Source organism: Poecilia reticulata, chromosome 13, assembly GCF_904066995.2.
Source record: "Poecilia reticulata chromosome 13, P_reticulata-male-v2, whole genome shotgun sequence".
Taxonomy (NCBI): Eukaryota; Metazoa; Chordata; class Actinopteri; order Cyprinodontiformes; family Poeciliidae; genus Poecilia; species Poecilia reticulata.
In genome coordinates this window covers 32,685,450-32,708,204 of record NC_088842.1, presented here as the reverse complement: position 1 = coordinate 32,708,204, position 22,755 = coordinate 32,685,450, and the positions used below count along the sequence as shown (strand labels likewise).

General features: G+C 42.5%; 1 protein-coding gene and 1 pseudogene across 1 annotated transcript; both read right to left on the bottom strand.

Annotated features, from left to right (window-relative positions):
* Positions 1-63: 63 nt before the first annotated feature.
* LOC145554636 (scavenger receptor cysteine-rich type 1 protein M130-like) overlaps positions 64-22,755 on the bottom strand; it is a 42,137-nt pseudogene continuing 19,445 nt past the window's right edge.
* On the bottom strand, positions 12,375-15,465 carry LOC145554492 (uncharacterized). Its single transcript, XM_081614347.1, has 3 exons — positions 14,958-15,465; positions 13,834-13,913; positions 12,375-13,757 (listed from the first exon to the last, which is right to left on the bottom strand). Exons 1-3 carry the CDS (start codon positions 15,436-15,438, stop codon positions 13,665-13,667), a joined length of 654 nt encoding a protein of 217 aa, XP_081470473.1. The 5' UTR covers positions 15,439-15,465; the 3' UTR covers positions 12,375-13,664.

Sequence of the window (22,755 nt, the reverse complement as noted above, 5' to 3'; positions counted from 1 at the left end):
AACTGAAAACTTTATCTGGATATTTAAATTATTTTAGTTTCCCTCTCCTCCAGGTTTCAGTTCTTAGTTAAAGGTGACGGTTCTCTGCAGAATCACTGGAACCTGATGAGAAACATTTTAAAACACATAAATATGAGAGTTCAGAGTTACTGAGCAGATTACTCATGGCTCCAATCACGTTTACATCACCAGGTAAACAGTTCTTTAATTCAGATCCTGACTGCAAAGTAAACCTGATCAACCAAACTGGTCTCCATGAAATTCCTCTGAATTTCTTGCTGAAACAGCAGAACCACAGTCCAGTTCAGCACAAATTACAGCAGCTGAGTTCTGTCCCAGTCACACCCTCAACAACATGGTCTCCAGTCTTCTTGATGTTTCATCTCCAGTCTCCGGCACATCGGCTTCTCTCCACCAACCTGATGTTGACTTGACTGAGCAGAGACAGAGAGTTCATTAATGCAGGAAGTGAGCAGTGAACAGCACAGGTCTGCAGATCCTCCTCTACCTGAACAGGTGAGTCCAACAGCTTGACCAGGTGAGCAGCTGTTTCTAACTGAACTCTTCCTGCTGCTGCAGGTCAGAGCAGACTCACTGCCTTCACACAGGAATCTCTGCTCCCCACTGAGCCTCTGCTGCTCCATAGAGCGCCCCCTGGAGGACTGAAGGAGGCCCACAGCCAATCTCCAGCAGACCACCTCTGCATCCTGCAGGTCAAAGTCTTTTTCACACACTGAGGACCACGACTGGTTGGTCTTCACTCCAGTCTGCCTGAGCACCGGTTGGTCCCTTGAACCAGCCTGACTGAGTCTGTGGATGCAGAAAAAAAAGTTTAAAATCCTTCAGAACTTTATTTTTCTAAATTCACATGGAAATCTCTGGGTTTGATAAGATACAAAGGAAATGTAAATAAAACCAAACTAGAAAAGTTCAGAGTATCAAAGGTGGAGTGAAACCGACTGTACCTGGAATTTTATCATTCATTTTATTTGCTGAATTATCATATTTTGGACATAAATATTTCAGAAATTCACAAAATGTCAAACATCTTTGTTCTTGTGTAATTGTTAATATTTCAGCGGAATTAAAATAAACATTGCAAATTTCTCAACAGCGCCCCTAGTTCAGTCAGGCCAACAACCAGAACAAACAGAAGGTTTCCTGCTATTTGCACTAAAACAGGAAGTCCACATTTTGGATAAAAGTTCATTTCTGTTGATTTTCAGGTTTTGAAAATATCTGATTTCCTTGAAGTCCTCCTGGGATTTTGATGCATCGACTTCAAAGCAGCAGAGATTAAAAGTTATTAAAGATGAGTTTTTGTTCATCTATTTGGGCTAAACTGAGAACTTTATCTGGATATTTAAATTATTTTAGTTTCCCTCTCCTCCAGGTTCAGGTTCTTAGTTAAAGGTGACGGTTCTCTGCAGACATCTGGAACCTGATGAAGAAACATTTTAAAACACATAAATATGAAGTTCAGAGTTACCTGAGCAGATAACTCATAGCTCCAATCACTGTTTCATCATCAGGTAAACAGTTCTTTAATTCAGATCCAGACTGCAAACAGTCAGACTTGATCCCAAACTGGTCTCCATGAAGCTTCCTGTGATATCTTACTGAAACAGCAGAACCACAGTCCAGTTCAACACAAACTACAGCAGCAGCTGAGTTCTTCCAGTCACCACCCAACACACTGGTCTCCAGTCTCCTTGATGTTTCATCTCCAGTCTCCCGCACATCGGCTGGTCTCTCCACCAACCTGATGTCTGATCTGAGCAGAGACAGAGAGTTCATTAATGCAGGAAGTGAAGCAGTGAACAGCAGCAGGTCTGCAGATCCTCCTCTACCTGAACAGGTGAGTCCAACAGCTTGACCAGGTGAGCAGCTGTTTCTAACTGAACTCTTCCTGCTGCAGGTCAGCAGAGCAGACTCACTGCCTTCACACAGGAACTCTCTGCTCCCCACTGGAGCCTCTGCTGCACCATAGAGCGCCCCCTGGAGGACTGAAGGAGGCCCACAGCCAATCTCCCTGCAGACCACCTCTGCATCCTGCAGGTCAAAGTCTTTTTCACACACTGAGGACCACGACTGGTTGGTCTTCACCTCCAGTCTACCTGAGCACCGGTTGGTCCCTTGAACCAGCCTGACTGAGTCTGTGGATGCAGAAAGAAAAAAGTTTAAAATCCTTCAGAACTTTATTTTTAAACAGACATGGAAACTTTTCTGGGTTTGATAAAAAATAGTAAGAAATGTAAATAAAATCAAACTAGAAAAGTTCAGATCAAAGGTGGAGTGAAACCGACTGTAAATAGGATTATTTTTCTTTTTAAATTGTTCCAGTTGCTAACGTTTGTCCATGACATGCAATGCACCAGATCCACACTAAGAAGTTTACTGGAAGTTTCCCTGGGCTGCAACCAAGATATGGAAATAATCTATTACCAAGCACTGTTAGATGAAGTCACTCCATCAGGTTTATTCGCATATTGTGCACAACACAGAGAGAATATAAGACGATCAATAGTGAAACATTTCTGATTGAAAACTCTCCCAGGCAGAGACAACATGAGTTTTATACCAAGGCTGAGGGAGAGACGGTCTGGTTCTCATGCAGCTGCAGGAAAACATCTCCCAACCTTGTGCATGCAACCCAAATAGCTTCACTGGTGAGAGTTCACCAGCATTTAGAATGAAGACAATATAACCAGCAGATTTTACCTTACAATCATTTGTCCACCACAAAACAGAGACGAGCCGAATGAGCGGCTGTTGATGTTAATTCAGTATTTGGACGTGTGGCCAACAATGGACTGAACTTCCTCTGCTGCCATTGTTAAAACTACAGACAGACTGTGATTCTAAAATAACACAGAAAATCAAGGTCATCGTTCAAGCTTCTCCTTCTGTTCGCTGATTGGTCCAGTAGAAAATCTACCAGAGGGAATCCAGGTGAAGGGGAAGAAGCCCAGACTGAGCTGGAAGTGAGAATCTTTTTAAAGTGGAGTTGGAAGCAGAACAGGAAGGAAATGGCCAGGATATGGAATCACCTGAACAGATGATCTGTAGATTGTTGCTCTCATCTCTTTGTATCAACACCACAGATCCACAGTGGAGCTGTCTGCAAGCTACAGCTGCTGATGTATGGTTCCAGTTCCGCTCCCAATATTCACTGGTTTCCAGTCTCCCAGGTCCTTCTTCTCCAGTCGGCCACCACAGCGACTCCTTCCTGCTACCAGTCTGACTTCATCAGACAGCGCTGGAAGAAACAACATTTACTGTTGGGTTACAACAAGCAGAGACAGATTGATTTAGGATGTGTTGACAGGATCCTGTTGATGGAGTTTATTTGATCTTCTCTTAGAGGCAGAGCTATCAGGGATGGTTCTGATCAAAGCATCTTATGCTGGAATGGCCTAGTTAAAGCCCAGAACTAAATGTTATTTATGCTGTGTAGTAAAACCTGAAATGTTTTTGTTATTCACCTTTTCTATCCATTTATATTTATGTCTTTACTGAGACCAACCAAAGTCAAATTCATTGTTTTTGTATAAAAGTTGTCAAATCCAGTTGATTCTGGTTCTGATTCTGGTTCTGGTTCTGATTCTGAGTTCAGAGCAGTCTACCAGCTCATCAACTTTGTAGATGAGCTGGTAAATAACTTCCATCATGAAATTTCAGATGTCATTGATTGCATTGGCCCCATTAAAGTGAAGGTCGTGTCTAGTAGGAACAAATCTCCATGGAGAAATATGCAAACAGATCTGCAAGACAATTTTGCCGTAGGGCCGAACGTAAATGGAGTAAAACTCAATTTTGTTTTTTATGAAATCTATTAAGCACGACTGAAGTTAATCACTCAACTCTAAAACATATGATTTAAACATTCATTGCAGAAATTATAAACATTATCAGTGCTCAAGAGTTTTATTTGCCACAGTTGACAGACTCACAAACCAGCTGAGCTGCAGTCAAACACGGCCTGCAATGAATTTGCCAAACACGCTACAGAGAAAATTTTAAATATTAGAGGGTCAACATTCACTGCCAAACCCAAAAAAATAACACCCACAGCTTTTCTTCAGAAAGTCCTGCCTGTCATTTCATCTGATCTGATTCTAATAGTAACTCATGGCTCTCATCAGCCGTTTTCCCCCAGCAGTTTTCAAACCACTGATATAAAAAACAACCATCTGAACAAATAATTCCTGCAGAATTACAGGCTGATCTCCAACCTTTCATTCATCAGCAAAATGATGAAAAGCTGTTTCAACAATTAACTGCAAAACAACCGAAACTCTGAGTTTCTTTACATCTGGACTAAAAACCCAGCTGGTCAGATTTGCTTTGAAACAAAATAAATGAAACACTGAACAACATTTTGATGAGTAACGACGGCACTTTGACTAAATGTACTGTTTACTGGTTTACTGCGTCTTTTAGGACTTTTTGTGTTTTTCTGAAGTAAAGCACTTTGAATCGCCTTGGTGCTGAAATGTGCTTCACAAATAAACTCGATCGATTGGTTGATTGATTCTAATCTGCAGCAGGCAGTTCAACATCCTGCCTGAGACACTCCCATGTCAGACGGAGCTCAAACGTTTTCACCAACACAACCGCGGTACCAGAAGCTGGTCCAATGACCGTGGTGCTACTGGGCTTGGTTGGCCAGCAAACGGGCCTGACCAGAACCTCAGAGAGAACCTGTGGAGTCAAGAGGAAGATGAGAGAATTGATGCAGAAGGAGCCATTTTATGAGGCTCCACCTGTTTACTGCACAGAGTTTCTGCTGCTTCTCCTTATCAATCAACCAATCAGATTCATTTTATAGATCATTTCAGCAACAAGGCAGTTCAAACTGTTTTACATCATTAAAACACAAAAACCAACAATTCTTGGTTTTATTGGCTCCTCAGCAGCAAGTAGACAATATAAACATCACTAACTGTGTAGCAGCAGCTCTATGATCGGAGACCAGAAACAGTTTCCAGTTTTAGTTTGTAACATTTAACATGTTTATCAGTAGATAATTGTTAATGTGAACTCTAGTGAATATTAGTGTTTGATGAAAGTGGAGTCCTACCTGAGCTGCAGAGACACAGAAGCAGCATCAGAGCTGTTTGCTCCATGTTTCCTCTGATGTGGAGTGAAGCTTCGTCTCTTGATGTGATCAGGATGTGGCTCCAGACTCTGAAGACTTCCTACTTAAGCTTTTTTATCTGCTACTTCCTGAACGTCGTCACAGTTCAGGTCTTTGGCTGCTTTCAGAGACAACGCCTCCTTCCTAGGAGCTCATCATGAAGATGGGTTCAAACTGGCCTACTGGGATTCAGAGTTTCACCAGTCAGTCTCTGTTGTTCCTGTGTTTAGTTCAGTCCTTGCTCTGCTTGTGGCCGGAGTGGATCCAGGTGTGTCATCCACTGAAAGGGAACCTGATGTTGTTGGCAGCAGTAGCTCAGCTTCCCTCCAGGAAGGGGTCACAGCTGGACAGAAATGAGCCCAGGTGTAGCTGCTATGAAGAGGAGAAACAGAGAGAGAACATGAACTGAATGTCAGCAATGACTGCAGAAGCGTTGCTTGTTTGTTACTTTAATAATAATAATAAATTAATAATAATAATAAGCTGTATTGCAAGCATCTCTGTTGCTCTGAGCGTTTCACTGGCAGAGCAGATTTATTCCTTATATGCAGCGTTTACATCTAGGGCTGAAACGATTCCTCGAATGATTTGAGTACCACGATTAATAAAATTCCTGATTTATTATTTAGCAGTTTGTTCCGGCCGGGACTTTACTTGCGTTGAGCAACGCTTTCACTTCCGCCTCCGAGTTTTTGGCGAAAGCTAAGTGTTAGCGGCATAACATCCAATTTTCAAGTTGGGCCGTGAGGATTTTATTGATTGATGATCATGCCCGGGGTTTCGTTGTTTTCGGGGGACCAATAATCCTCCTTAAAACGACTGGCGGGATGCCTGGAGTTCTGCAGCCTTTCTCCTCCGGGAGCTGCTGGTTCAAAGCGCTGCGCGATTATTTATACAGGTAAGCGGATAGGCTGAGTAGTTGTTGCATATTGTGTAAATGTAGCTTTACAGATGAACCGCTCAATAAATTTCATATCACCCAGGTCTCAACAAACGGGAGGCGGAAATCATCCTGGCGGTACATGGCTGGTCGATGAGTTTCTGAGCAAAGGTGTTAAATCCCGTTACTAACAAAAGCTATAAATGGCTGAGAAAACCACACCTGTCTAGTCTCCCGTTTTGGCAGGGAAACTACTGTTTTTATTACTGTCTTTATCCCCTTTTTTTCAAAATTTTTAAAACCGTTGTTCTTTAACTATCCCGCTAGTTCGCGTCATTCCAGGAAATCTGTTGTATTTTTCGCATCTCTCCACTCTCTTTACAGTTACACAACAAAAACAATTTATTTCTTGTGTGACTCCCTCAAAGTGTGGTCACATTTGTTTGATTAAAATTATGATTTTAGTTTAGGATTTGACCATGTTTTGAAATTTTGGAGCAATGTCACGCAATTGCGCCGCTAGATGGCAGAAGCGAGCCCCGACGGGACTGACGGTGCGAGATTTCGGTGTCGAGGAAGTTCCCCTCCATTCGGATGAGAGCTACCAGCACAGCAACACCGTCTCTGTGGCTCACTCGATTTTTTTCTGTTTAAACGGGTTGGTTCGGGTTTAAGCTGAAAACTGAGATGTGATCAACATGATTGATCTGTTAAGCGTCGTGACCTCGGTCCCCGGTGTATTTGGTTTGTGTTATTTTATTTTATGTTGTCATTATAGTTAGCTAATAAGCTCTCGGTTAGCTGCTCGGAGGATTTCCTCAGATGCTACGTGAAGAATGCGTATGTTTTATATAGCCGTCTGTAATGTGCAATATTTTACAATTCCTTGTATAATAATAAGCTGATGTTGTGTTATAGAAGAACTAGTAGAAGTGTGAATGTATAGTCACAATTTTTCAAAGTTGTATAATGAGTTTATTATTATAACCTGAAATACGGATGAGAGCTACCAGCACAGCAACACCGTCTTATGTGGCTCACTCGTTTTTTCCTGTTAAAACAGGTTATTTGCATCTGCTTGCCTGTCCCCCACTGAGACCCGCAACACTTACTCAGAGAAATTCAAACACTTTATAAAATCTTCCATTAGCACACTTAGCAGTGAGTGAATGAGGATGATTGACAGCATTAAGGCTGTCCTGCTTCTGATTGGTTGTTTGTGGTCAGGACGCAGCATTTCTCTAGACAGCAATAGCAGCTCAGGGAGGAAGTGGAGGAGATTGATCTCTTCACAGATTATCTGTTTCAAACTGTCACAACATGGTGACAGCTTTAACAAATGTGGAAAAGCATATTTAAAAAAAATTAAATTTATATTCTGCAGCTTGAACTAAATGCACATCGGGTTTTTTGAGAAGTCTGGATTGCTTCATGTATATTTTGTACGTTGCCTGTGACTGTTGCTGGTGGGGAGAGAGCTTTCAATGAGCTAACACTGATGATAAAAAAAATTAAACAACCTATTTGCATGTATCTGTTGCATGTAAAATTCACCAGCAGTGAACATTGAGCTAGCATCAGCATTTGACCAATGAAAGCAAGGCAGCTGCAAGCCTTTAACATTGTGACGCTTTTTATGAGTCAGATAGACTAAAGAAATGGTAACAGCAGCTGTGAAGGGGGCCCAATTTTATTTTTCATCCTGGGGCCCAAGATTCCTGGCGGCGCCTCTGCTGCCCAGTGAGTGGTTCTGTCTCTGCGCTGTAAAGTTTATGTATGTGGTCCTGATTGGCCGGTGAGTTATTGGTTAAGCGGTTCAGTCCAGTGATGAGCTTTTGCGTTCGATTTGTAGTCACACATCACGCTGGTTTTATCTTATTTTATTATTATTTTATGATAATTTTCTGTGCTGTAAATACTTAGCATGTTTTCTGTGGCAAACCTTGAGCAAGGATGGAGAGTAGTAGGAGAAAGTAGCAAAGGGAGGAGAAGTGGTCAGTTTGTCCTCCAGGAGGATTCCTGGAACATCTTCAGATTATAAATCTGGAACATTTAAATGTATTTTTTTTTCATAAGTCATTTTTCTGTCATTTAATTTCAGATTTAGTCTTTGACCATCAGAGCAGAAAGGCTTCATAGAGGCAGAGGGAAATCTAAACATGAATCTGGATGTTCAGCCTCTGTGAGCTGAGTGATGCTAATCTGGACTGAAGCGTCAGCAACATTATCAGCTTTATTGCAACATAACCAGGTTTTTAGGGTTAATCTAAACTTTAGATCTTCAACTGGAAAAAGTTGTTTATTTCAAAGAGGTGAGATATTTTAGGCCCATGAAACTAAAAACATTTTATATAGAATATTAAACTCTACCAGCTCCTTTATGTTGCTGCAGCAACATGCATTCATATTAGCTGAACCTCTGCAGCTCTGATCTAAAATTAGAGCCCAGTTGGGCCAAAGTTTGATAGTCGGGTCGGGATTCTGTGGTGTATTCTTAATAAGTCATCAGGTTTATTTTGGCATAGAAACCATAACTAATAGCTTCCTTGGACTAATTTAAATCTATATATTCATAGTTTTACTAAAAGAAAAACACTTTTTTTGCATGTTTAGCTTTAGCCGTATTTGGATAGGATCACAGTTTCCATCTGCTCTGGCTGACATAATGTACTAAATTATGAAATATGAGTCAATAAATGAATCCTGTTTTCCTTTTCTTCAGATCGCTCACGTCACTGTTACAGCAGTCCTGACTCTTGGGACCGGTAACAGATCATGGGGGCTCGTCCGGGATCAGCACACCACATGGAGTCACATGTTACTGGAGCCTGGATTGACCCAGTGAGTAGCAGAGGCCAGGAACTAGTGAAAATGGTTTACCAGCACGGAAATCCTAGAGTCAAAGCAAAACTTCAGGTATGATTTTGATGAATTAATAACATTATAATATGATTTAAAACAAAAAAAAAAACAGATTTTACATGACACTGCCCCTTTAATGGAAAAGTTTCTAAAAAGTTACATAATTTTTTTAATTCACACTCACCAATTCAGTTTCCATAATGGAAACTTTTGAAACTTGCTTTAAGTCTCTAATGTGTACTAATGGATGGAGTCACAGAAAACTCAACTGTTTCTTGAACAGTAATTCACATGAATCTGAATTTGATCAGAAGCTTGTTTTGAATATAATTCTGGTTTTTTTTTAACACATTTATATCCATTATTACCATTTACATTTAATTCAGGTGGGTGATGCATTTAGTATTGAAAGTTTCTCATTTATGCATCAAAGGTTGGAGGTTTAGAGACAAACAGCTATTTGGCAGATTTGAGGGAAATTGCCAAGTTGTCTGGACAATATTATGATGGAGGTAATGTGTACCATACCATAATCTAGACATTTTTCTGTCATTTAATTTCAGATTTAGTTTTTGACCATCAGAGCAGAAAGGCTTCATAGCGGCAGAGGGAAATCTAAACATGAATCTGGATGTTCAGCCTCTGTGAGCTGAGTGATGCTAATCTGGACTGAAGCGTCAGCAACATTATCAGCTTTATTGCAACATAACCAGGTTTTTAGGGTAAATCTAAACTTTAGATCTTCAACTGGAAAAAGTTGTTTATTTCAAAGAGCTGAGATATTTTAGGCCCATATAACTAGAAACATATTTTATTTAGAATATTAAACTCTACCAGCTCCTTTATGTTGCTGCAGCAACATGCATTCATATTAGCTGAACCTCTGCAGCTCTGATCTAAAATTAGAGCCCAGTTGGGCCAAAGTTTGATAGTCGGGTCGGGATTCTGTGGTGTATTCTTAATAAGTCATCGGGGTTTTTTCACATAGAAACCATAACTAATTGCTACTTTGGACTAATTTCAATCTATATATTCATAGTTTTACTAAAAGAAAAGAAACACTTTTTTGCATGTTTAGCTTTAGCCATATTTGGATAGGATCACAGTTTCCATCTGCTCTGGCTGACATAATGTACTAAATTATGAAATATGAGTCAATAAATGAATCCTGTTTTCCTTTTCTTCAGATCGCTCACGTCACTGTTACAGCAGTCCTGACTCTTGGGACGGGTAACAGATCATGGGGGCTCGTCCGGGATCAGCACACCACATGGAGTCACATGTTACTGGAGCCTGGATTGACTCAGAGAGTAACAGAGGCCATAAACTGGTGAAAATGGTGTACCAGCAAGGAAATCCTATAGTCAAAGCAACACATCAGCTATATTTTTGATGAATTAATATCATTATAATATGATTTAAAGCTAAAAAATAAAAAGATTTTTCATGACACTGCCCCTTTAATGGAAAAGTTTCTAAAAAGTTACATAGTTTTTTAATTCACACTCACCAATTCAGTTTCCATAATGGAAACTTTTGAAACTTGCTTTAAGTCTCTAATGTGTACTAATGGATGGAGTCACAGAAAACTCAACTGTTTCTTGAACAGTAATTCACATTAATCTGAATTTGATCAGAAGCTTGTTTTGAATATGATTCTGGTTTTTTAACACGTTTATATCCATTATTACCATTTACATTTCATTCGGGTGGGTGATGCATTTAGTATTGAAAGTTTCTCATTTATGCATCAAAGGTTGGAGGTTTAGAGACAAACAGCTATTTGGCAGATTTGAGGGAAATTGCCAAGTTGTCTGGACAATATTATGATGGAGGTAATGTGTACCATACCATAATCTAGACATTTTTCTGTCATTTAATTTCAGATTTAGTCTTTGACCATCAGAGCAGAAAGGCTTCATAGAGGCAGAGGGAAATCTAAACATGAATCTGGATGTTCAGCCTCTGTGAGCTGCGTGATGCTAATCTGGACTGAAGCGTCAGCAACATTATCAGCTTTATTGCAACATAACCAGGTTTTTAGGGTAAATCTAAACTTTAGATCTTCAACTGGAAAAAGTTGTTTATTTCAAAGAGCTGATATATTTTAGGCCCATATAACTAGAAACATATTTTATTTAGAATATTAAACTCTACCAGCTCCTTTATGTTGCTGCAGCAACATGCATTCATATTAGCTGAACCTCTGCAGCTCTGATCTAAAATTAGAGCCCAGTTGGGCCAAAGTTTGATAGTCGGGTCGGGATTCTGTGGTGTATTCTTAATAAGTCACATGTTTTTTCTGGCATAGAAACCATAACAAATAGCTCCCTTGGACTAATTTCAATCTATATATTCATAGTTTTACTGAACAAACAAAACGTTTTTGCATGTTTAGCTTTAGCCATATTCGTATAGATCACAGTTTTCCTTTGCTTTGCCTGACTTGATGTACTAAATGATGAAATATCAGTAAATAAATGAAAATTCTGACTCTTTAAAGTCCCCAAAACAGATTACAGTCTTCTGAGTTAAATTTCTATACCTTTCTGTCATAATTGGCACAATCCTACTACTATGTTATTAGTGGAGCTAATTTTTAGCTTAGTGCTAAAGCTAACTTAAAGGTTGAGAAACTATTCTTTCTTCATGAAGCGTGGGAATTCAGAGTTTAAAGTTGTAAAAATGCCATGTTAAATTTTATATTTTTGAAAGTTTTTTAATTGTGTTTTTGATCATTATTGATTTGAAATCAGTGTACAGTTTGATGTCCAGACCAGGTAGTATGGCCTTTTTGTACTTTTTGTAGCCATTAAGGAGCTACAAAAAGTAAAGCTACAAACAGCTTTACTTTTTGTAGCTCCTTAATGGCATCCCATAACTCCCACCTTGATATGGGACAATCCAACTGTGACCTCTGTTCCTCAGTCAGCTTAGGGAGATTTAGAGAAAAGAAGAATTCATCTTTTAAATCTGGATCATTATGTAATTGAGATTTGTAAAGGTTTTATAGAACTTTTTAAAGACATCAATTGTTGCAGAATCGAAAAACTGTTTTCCATTTGAATCTGTGATCGAAGAAAAAGACTGGGCCTTTTTCTCCCTCTCCACCAGATGATTAACACAAACCAAACAGTTTGCTGATGTCCTGTAATACCTTAACAACATGTGAGCTACTGTTGCCTTCCACTCTCTGCATTCAGCTTCTTTCATCCACTTGTCATATTTTCTTTCTAATTATGTCTTTTTAGTTTTTCTGTCTTTTTTGTTTCTTTGCATTTCTCACCAAGCTTTGTTTGCACCTATTTACATTTCTTCAGACTTCAGACTCCCCTCATCCAACTAGGAGGTGGACTGAAGTTTAACTCCTTAATCTGGTGGATGCATCCGATCTCCTGTCACCCTCGACCTCTCCAACTCACTGGATCCTGTTTGTGGGTGAAATTATCTTTAACAGACTGAGAAAAAACTGTATAAAAACCAGAGAGAATATAAATTCTTTGTCAATATTTATTTGAAGCTTTACAGCATTTGGAGTCTCTGCTCACTGAACAGTCAGGAGAAAGAGCCTCCAGCAAAACACAGCAAACTGTTTATAGGAAACGTTTCATTTAATTCACACAGTTTAACAATCTACTTGGCTACAAAACACACTGCAAGCAAACACATTTTATTTCATAAACAAATCAAACATTATGGCTGTCATAAGAATGAAAAAAGAAAATATTCTACAACTTTATAATAATCCAGAGTTCAGAGAAACAGCTTCAGAAGACTTTCCCATGATCACAAGCTTTACACAAGAACCATAACACTGTTATGCATTGATCCACTCATAATCATAGTAACCATAAAATGTTCCATCCCATCTGCAGGCTAAGACAGACATGTAGCCCACGTGTTTGTTGCTACCTGTACTTGGTCTGCCAGTCACCAGAACCTCATTATTCACACAGAGTTCATTTGTCCTTTACAAAGCTGTTGAAATACTAATTATATGCGTCCATGAATTTCAGCCAGTGAAGCTCGTTTACAGCGTATGCACTCTTCGTGCTGATTGGTAGTTAACGTTATCGTAGTAGGAGATCAGAGGCAGCTTGTCCACATCGTCTGACATATTTCCCTCCTCCGTCTCATACAGGTTGATCCCGACGGCGGCCATTTTGTTCATGTATCTCTCTCTCGTATTTTGGTCAAGAGTGTCCACATGTTTTCTGGTTGTTGGTCTTGAAGCCATGGGTCCACTAAGCATTGTACATGCACTTCCCTACTAAGATGGCGCGGATCACTTCTGGTTCAGACTTGATGGAACTGGATGTATTGGATGGGTTATCATGGCAGTGAAGACATACACCACCTACAGGCAGCTCACAGTATTACAAGCCAGGATCAACTGTGTTGCATTTGTCACAATTCAAAACCCCAACTAAGACGAGGACACAAACTGGGTTCAGGGCCTGAATGGAATTGGCCACCTAACCTTTGACCCCAAATATCCTATCATATGCTATCCTTGCAAGGTTGATGAAGAGCAGATTTTGATGAAGTGGGTTTTCTGTTATATTTTGTTGAATGTTTTGCTTTGTGTTCCCTTCTTTTATAAGTTTTACTTTAGTAGGTTTAGTCCAGATAAAAATTTCTGAATGTTGAACTTCCTTCCTGCTGCAGGAGCACAGAGACGTTTCATCATAGATACACAGACGGATAGATTTCCAGGAGTCTGAAACATGTCTCTGCTCCTTCCTGTGGATGTGAAATGAAGATCCTTTTCTCCTGGTTCCTTCAGACTGCAGGCTCCTCCTCTAAGCTGCCTTCAGCTCTGGATCCTTCATCATGATGGTTGTTTTCTGCTCCAGACTTCTGGTTTCTCCTGGCCTGGAAACAGAGGATGGTTCAGCTTCAATGCAAGAACTTTCCCAGCTGAACACATCATGCATGATACATGCAGTACCTTAAAGTAGAGGACCAGGACTGATCCCGGCAAACCCAGCAGGACGACAACCAGTCTGATGATCAAAGCAGTGAGATAGTCTGAAACCGAACGAAACAGATTCAGGATCAGCTTTCATCAGACGAGTCAAACCAGAAATGTACAATAATCATATAAACCAGTGGTCCCCAAACATTTTCCTGTGAGGGCCACATTAACTTTTTCCTTCTCTGGTAGGGGGCCGGAGTCAGTTTGTAACAGAAACGGTGTGACGATTGCAGGAGTGCCCAAATGTAAAAAATTACAAAAAATTACTGGACTATAAGCCACAACCCCAAAGTTTATTTTTTAACCAGTAAACATACACTTATAAATCGCAGATATCTCTGCCGCTCCAGGTTTTCCACAACAATGCAGCAGCTGCAGAGGGGGGCGAACACCCAAAATTTGAGTAATAACAGGTCAAGTGAATATCACATTTATTAGGGTTGAAAAAGAAAAAGTTGCCAAGATTAGATTTAACTGAACTGATTAGTTTCCGAACGGTAACTGTAACAGAAAAAGTGCTGATCCTTCGTGTTGCTACTAGCATGTGGTAAATGAAAATGGGTGTTTTTCTTCTTCTTCTTTAGATTTCAACAGCAGCTTGCATCCATTATTGTTGCACTACTGCCATCTACTGGATCCTAATATATATACCTCAAATTCTCATAATGATCCCAGTATTATTTTAAAAATATATATATCTTTTCCCGTTCAATGCTATTTAACTGATCAACAACATTCTCAAATTTCAATTCCCTATTAAAACCTAATTCCGTTTTAATGGGAAATTTCTTTTATTTCCAATTTTGACTTCCAATGATTCACTTCCTGCGAAAGAGCCCCCTGGTGGTTGAAGAAAAATTCACATATAAGCGGCTTATAGACCAAAAAATACGGTATATGAAAAACACTGAATGCTCTCTGGTATTGTTCAGGGGTCGGACCAAATGTGGAGGCTGGCCGGATCCGGCCTGCAGGCCGTAGTTTGGGGACCCCTGATATAGACCCTTGTTTTAATGCTGCCTGTAGATCTGATCATGAACATTAATATCAATCCTCCTCTCTGACCTCATGAATGAGGCAGACAGCTGCTGGTTCACCTGAAGCAGAACTTCTCCTGATGGACCCCATGAGTTTATCTGAGACAGTGAGGTTGAGAGGCTGGCTCACAGAGGAGAAGTTATGGGAGAAAACGTAGACGTGGTAAAGGCAGCGGTAGGTTCCTTGGTGGGCGTGGCCAGCAGCAGCGAACAGGAAGAGGGCGGAGTGATTAACAGCTGGCAGGGTGTGGTTCAGAGTGTAGTTAGAGGAGCTGAAGATGAGCTGGAAGGAGCCGCCTTCATACTGAGGCCTGATGGAGCACATGATGCTGAAACCTGAGCCAATGAGGAGCTCAGACCCCTGCTTTCTGGCTGTGGAGACCCCGTCAGTGGAGGAAGAGAGGAAGATGAGCGGCTCAACCAGCAGATCTGGGAACGCAGAGGAAACACAGAGACAACTGGATCTAATCTGAGGTGGAAAACAAGATGGCATGAGAACGAGACAGGAGCTCATCACACTGGTTACCATGGTTACTAGCATGTTTATACATGGTTACTAGCAACTTTATGACAGATTTTAGTCTGTCAGTAATATTTAAAGCAGTGGTCCCCAACCTTGTTATTACCGCGGACCGATCAAGACTTGAAAAATGCTGCGGCCCGGGGCGGGGGGTTATAAGGCCGTGTTGGTGTTCCTGCTAAATCCTGAATATACCCAATTTGGGTTGTCTTGGACTTTTATCGCAGCCTCGCTGCCAGCATGCCTAGGTTGGCCCCATGTGGGGAAAAGGAGGGCAGACTAGATGGGTCCCATATGGGTTTGTCCACGGGTTCCACAGCCCACATGGGTTTGTCCATGTAGGGCCCACGTAGGTTGTGGCTCTACATGGGCAAACCCATATGGGACCCATATATCAGCCCTCTTTCCCCCACATAGGACCCACCTAAGCATGCAGGTAGGGCTGTGGGGTTACCCTGTCTGAGAACGAGAATACAACCTGCTGAATGTGACAGGTAGCCAATCAGAAAGCGCGGTGACGTAAGAACAGAGGGGAATCCCAAACAGCTGACATGTCGCGCAACTGAGAGTCTGGTGGGTGTCGGAGATGATATGTGGAAATGTTTATTATTATATGTAAAGGTCATTAGTACATATCTTATTATGTTTATTCAGTTACAATGTTAACTATAAAAAAACAGTCACCTCCAAATCATAGTGCAGCAAATAGAGCGGATGCTCCCGTCGTCTTTTACCCACCGCCTTTTCTTTTTATTACGTCTTTTATCTCTTAAAATGACTCCACAAACTATCACTATCGCTTCTACATCGTCATCCGTGTTTGGTTATTCTTAATAATAGTTGGGGGTTTTGTGGATTATCCTCTGGAATCGGGATGTTTGTGACTGGAATCGGTTCGTGTTGCTCCTGCCTTGGACACACGAACCGATCGAGCCTATTGGACTTTTATCAGCTCTGTGGTCACAGAGGTTTGGAGAATCGGCCGACAATTCTTAAATCTTTCCGTCTAAACCAGACTTAAGACTCACAAGCTCTACTCATCTCCTCTCAAGAACTGCCCAAACGCTCTGACTCTGGTCGCTATGGTAACATTTATATATCCCTTCAAAATAACAGAAACGCCACAAAACGAACATTTACTTTCGTGAAAAACTTAACTCATGATAATGACTTACGGGAGTCTTGAGCTTGTTTCTCTGCAACGAGACGGTCTAAACTGGGAGTGAAGGGAGACAATGACACCCGAAGTGTTGCTTATATCCACAGCCTGCTTGGTCTCTACGAGGCGAAGCAGTTTGAAGCTTTATTGCCTCATTAGTAGCCGGTCGCCGCATGTTACGCAGAGCGGCATGTAATGTGGGACTCACCTACCGGTCCGGGATAAATCCATTCTCCTGTGTCTTCTGTGGGCCTTTTCCCCTTCGCAAAGAAACTTTCCAAAGACACCTGATCCGTCTCTAACTCATTTTGATGCTTGTGGGCTCAATGTTGGTGCGCAAGTAACCGAGAGAATCCGGTTAAAGGATTTTCAAAATAAAAGATCCTCCAGACTCAAATAATAGATAAGACGGAAATATTTCACTATTTCTTGCGCGGCCCGGTGCAAATTGGTCCACGGACCGGGTGTTGGGGACCACTGGTGTAAACCATTTTTAGTTTCCCTCTCCTGAAGGTTTCAGGTTCTTAGTTAAAGGTGACGGTTTCTCTGCAGACATCTGGAACCTGATGAAGAAACATTTTAAAACACATAAATATGAGAGTTCAGAGTTACCTGAGCAGATTAACTCATGGCTCCAAACACCGTTTTCATCAATAGGTAAACATTTCTTTAATGTAGATCCTGATTGGAAACAGTCAGACATGATCCCCCAAACTGATCTCCATGAAGCTTCCGTTGATTTTCTTGCTGAAACAGCAGAAGCACAGTCCAGTTCAGCACAAACTACAGCAGTTGAGTTCTTGTCCCAGTCACCACCCCCAACATCCACTGGTCTCCAGTCTTCTTGATGTTTCATCTCCAGTCTCCCGGCACATCGGCTGGTCTCTCCCACCAACCTGATGGGCGCTTGATGTGAGCAGAGACAGAGAGTTCATTAATGCAGGAAGTGAAGCAGTGAACAGCAGCAGGTCTGCAGATCCTCCTCTACCTGAACAGGTGAGTCCAACAGCTTGACCAGGTGAGCAGCTGTTTCTAACTGAACTCTTCCTGCTGCTGCAGTTCAGCAGAGCAGACTCACTGCCTTCACACAGGAACTCTCTGCTCCCCACTGGAGCCTCTGCTGCTCCATAGAGTGCCCCCTGGAGGACTGAAGGAGGCCCACAGCCAATCTCCCTGCAGACCACCTCTGCATCCTGCAGGTCAAAGTCTTTTTCACACACTGAGGACCACGACTGGTTGGTCTTCACCTCCAGTCTGCCTGAGCACCGGTTGGTCCCTTGAACCAGCCTGACTGAGTCTGTGGATGCAGAAAGAAAAAAGTTTAAAATCCTTCAGAACTTTATTTTTGTAAACACACATGGAAACATCTCTGGGTTTGATAAAAATACAAAGAAAATGTAAATAAAACCAAACTAGAAAAGTTCAGAGCCTCAAAGGTGGAGTGAAACCGACTGTACCTGGAATTTTATCTTTCATTTTATTTTTGCTGAATTTATCATATTTTGGGACGTAAATATGTTCAGAAACTCATTAAAAGTCAAAAAATCTTTGTTCTTTGTGAAATTGTTAATATTTCAGGGGAATTAAAAATAAACATCGCAAAATTTCTCAACAGCGCCCCCTAGTTCAGTCAGGCCAACAACCAGAACAAACAACAGGTTTCCTGCTATTTGCACTAAAAAAAGGAAGCCCACCATTTTGGATAAAAAGTTCATTTTCTGTTGATTTTCAAGTTTTGAAAATGTCTGATTTCCTTGAACTTCTCCTGGGATTTTGATGCATCGACTTCAAAGCAGCAGAGATTAAAAGTTATAAAAATGATGAGTTTTTATAACTCATCATTTTTAACTCAACAAAAATGATGAGTTTTTGTTCACCTCTCCTTGGGCTGCCACCTTATCGTGGTGGAGGGGTTTGAGTGTCCATTGATCCTAGGAGCTATGCTGTCTGGGGCTTTATGCCCCTGGTAGGGTCACCCAAGGCAGACAGGTCCTAGGTGAGGAACCAGACAAAGCGCAGTCAAAGACCCTTATGATGAACACAAAGTTTGGACTTGGTTTTCCCTCGGCCGGACGCGGGTCACTGGGGCCCCACTCTGGAGCCAGGCCTGGAGGTGGGGCACGATGGCGAGTGCCTGGTGGCCGGGCTTTTACCCACGGAGCCCGGCCGGCTCAGCCCGAAGAGGAGACGTGGGTCCCCCTTCCGATGGGCTCATCACCTGTCGGAGGGGCCAAAGGGGTCGGGCGCATTGTGCTATGGGCGGCAGCCGAGGGAGGGTATCCTGGTGGTCTGATCCTCGGCTGCAGAAGCTGGCTCTCGGGACGTGGAATATCACCTCTCTGGTGGGGAAGGAACCAGAGCTAGTGTGCGAGGCTGAGAGGTTCCGGCTAGAAATAGTCGGCCTCACCTTGACACATGGCTCTGGTTCTGGAACCAGTCTCCTTGAGAGTGGCTGGACGTACTTCCACTCTGGAGTTGCCCATGGTGAGAGGCGCCGGGCTGGAGTGGGCATACTTGTTGCCCCCCATCTGGGCGCCTCTACGTTGGGGTTCACCCCGGTGAACGAGACGGTAGCCTTCCTCCGCCTACGGGTGGGGGATGGGTTCTGACTGTTGTTTGTGCTTACAGGCCAAACGGCAGTTCAGATTACCCACCCTTCTTGGAGTCCTTAGAGGGGGTACTGGAGAGTGCCCCTCCTGGGGACTCCCTGTTCTACTGGGGGACTTCAACGCTCACGTGGGCAATGACAGTGAGACATGGAGAGGCATGGTTGGGAGAACAGCCCCCCGATCTGAACTCGAGTGGTGTTCTGTTGTTGGACTTCGTGCTCGTCACGGATTGTCCATCACAAACACCATGTTCAGGCATAAGGGCGTCCATATGTGCACTTGGCACAGGATGCCCTAGGCCACAGTTCGATGATTGACTTTGTCATCGTCTCATCGGATTTGCGGCCGATGTCTTGGACACTCGGGTGAAGAGAGGTGCGGAGCTGTCCACTGACCACTACCTGGTGACGAGTTGGCTCCGGTGGTGGGGGAGGAAGCCGGTCAGACCTGGCAGGCCCAAATGTGTAGTGAGGTCTGCTGGGAACGTCTGGCGGAGTCCCTGTGAGACGGAGCTTCAACTCTCATCTCCGGCAGAACTTCGAACACGTTCCGGGGGAGTTGGGGGACATTGAGTCTGAGTGGACCATGTCCGTACCTCCATTGCCGAGGCGGCCTATCGGAGCTGCGGCCACAAGGTCGTTGGTGCCTGTCGCGGCGGTAACCCTCAAACCCGTTGGTGGATACCTTCGGTGAGGGATGCTGTCAAGCTGAAGAAGGAGTCCTACCGGCCTTTTTGGCCTGTGGGACTCCAGAAGCAGCTGATAGGTATCGGCGGGCGAAACGGCATGCGGCTCGGGTTGTCGCTGAGGCAAAAACTCGGGCGTGGGAGTAGATTGGAGAGGCCATGGAAACAGACTTCCGTACAGCTTCGAGGCGATTCTGGTCCACCATTCGGCGTCTCAGGAGGGGGAAGCAGTGCAGCACCAACACTGTTTATAGTGGGGATGGTGCGCTGCTGACCTCAACTCGGGACGTTGTGGGCCGGTGGTGTTCATCTATTTGGGCTAAACTGAAACTTTATCTGGATATTTAAATTATTTTAGTTTCCCTCTCCTCCAGGTTTCAGGTTCTTAGTTAAAGGTGACGGTTTCTCTGCAGACATCTGGAACCTGATGAAGAAACATTTTAAAACACATAAATATGAGAGTTCAGAGTTACCTGAGCAGATTAACTCATGGCTCCAATCACTGTTTCTATCATCAGGTATACAGTTCTTTAATTCAGATCCAGACTGCAAACAGTCAGACATGATCAACCAAACTGGTCTCTTTGAAGCTTCCATTGAGTATCTTACTGAAACAGCAGAACCACAGTCCAGTTCAGCACAAACTACAGCAGCTGAGTTCTGTTCCAGTAAAGACCCTCAACATTCACTGGTCTCCAGTCTTCTTGACGTTTCATCTCCAGTCTCCCGGCACATCGGCTGGTCTCTCCCACCAACCTGATGTCTGACTGAGCAGAGACAGAGAGTTCATTAATGCAGGAAGTGAAGCAGTGAACAGCAGCAGGTCTGCAGATCCTCCTCTACCTGAACAGGTGAGTCCAACAGCTTGACCAGGTGAGCAGCTGTTTCTAACTGAACTCTTCCTGCTGCTGCAGGTCAGCAGAGCAGACTCACTGCCTTCACACAGGAACTCTCTGCTCCCCACTGGAGCCTCTGCTGCTCCATAGAGCGCCCCCTGGAGGACTGAAGGAGGCCCACAGCCAAACTCCCTGCAGACCACCTCTGCATCCTGCAGGTCAAAGTCTTTTTCACACACTGAGGACCACGACTGGTTGGTCTTCACCTCCATCTGCCTGAGCACCGGTTGGTCCCTTGAACCAGCCTGATTGAGTCTGTGGATGCAGAAAGAAAAAAGTTTAAAATCCTTCAGAACTTTATTTTTGTAAACACACATGGAAACTCTCTGGGTTTGATAAAAAATACAAAGAAATGTAAAGAAAACCAAACTAGAAAAGTTCAAAAGATCAAAGGTGGAGTGAAACCGACTGTAAATAGGATTATTTTTCTTTTTAAATTTGTTCCAGTTCCAAACGTTTGTCCATGACATGCAATGCACCAGATCCACACTAAGAAGTTTACTGGAAGTTTCCTGGGTTGCAACCATGATATGGAAATAATCTATTACCAAGCACTGTTAGATGAAGTCACTCCGTCAGGTTTATTCGCATATTGTGCACAACACAGAGAGAATATAAGACGATCAATAGTGAAACATTTCTGATTGAAAACTCTCCCAGGCAGAGACAACATGAGTTTTATACCAAGGCTGAGGGAGAGACGGTCTGGTTCTCATGCAGCTGCAGGAAAACATCTCCCAACCTTGTGCATGCAACCCAAATAGCTTCACTTGGTGAGAGTTCACCAGCATTTAGAATGAAGACAATATAACCAGCAGATTTTACCTTACAATCATTTGTCCACCACAAAACAGAGAAGCCGAATGAGGCGGCTGTTGATGTTAATTCAGTATTTGGACGTGTGGCCAACATGGACTGAACTTCCTCTGCTGCCATTGTTAAAACTACAGACAGACTGTGATTCTAAAATAACACAGAAAATCAAGGTCATCGTTCAAACTTCTCCTTCTGTTCGCTGATTGGTCCAGTAGAAAATCTACCAGAGGGAATCCAGGTGAAGGGGAAGAAGCCCAGACTGAGCTGGAAGTGAGAATCTTTTTAAAGTGGAGTTGGAAGCAGAACAGGAAGGAAATGGCCAGGATATGAATCACCTGAACAGATGATCTGTAGATTGTTGCTCTCATCTCTTTGTATCGACACCACAGATCCACAGTGGAGCTGTCTGCAAGCTACAGCTGCTGATGTAAGGTTCCAGTTCCAGTCCCATTCACTGGTTCCATTCTCCAGGTCCTTCTTCTCCAGTCGGCCACCACAGCGACTCCTTCCTGCTACCAGTCTGACTTCATCAGACAGCGCTGGAAGAAACAACATTTACTGTTGGGTTACAACAAGCAGAGACAGATTGATTTAGGATGTGTTGACAGGATCCTGTTGATGGAGTTTATTTGATCTTCTCTTAGAGGCAGAGCTATCAGGGATGGTTCTGATCAAAGCATCTTTATGCTGGAATGGCCTAGTTAAAGCCCAGACCTAAATGTTATTTATGCTCTGTAGTAAAACCTGAAATGTTTTTGTTATTCACCTTTTCTATCCATTTATATTTATGTCTTTACTGAGACCAACCAAAGTCAAATTCATTGTTTTTGTGTAAAAGTTGTCAAATCCAGTTGATTCTGGTTCTGATTCTGAGTTCAGAGCAGTCTACCAGCTCATCAACTTTGTAGATGAGCTGGTAGATAACTTCCATCATAAAATTTCAGATGTCATTGATTGCATTGGCCCCATTAAAGTGAAGGTCGTGTCTAGTAGGAACAAATCTCCATGGAGAAATATGCAAACAGATCTGCAAGACAATTTTGCCGTAGGGCCGAACGTAAATGGAGTAAAACTCAATTTTGTTTATTATGAAATTATTGCAGACTGAAGTTAATCACTATCAACTCTTAAAACATATGATTTAACATTCATTGCAGAAATTTAACATTATCA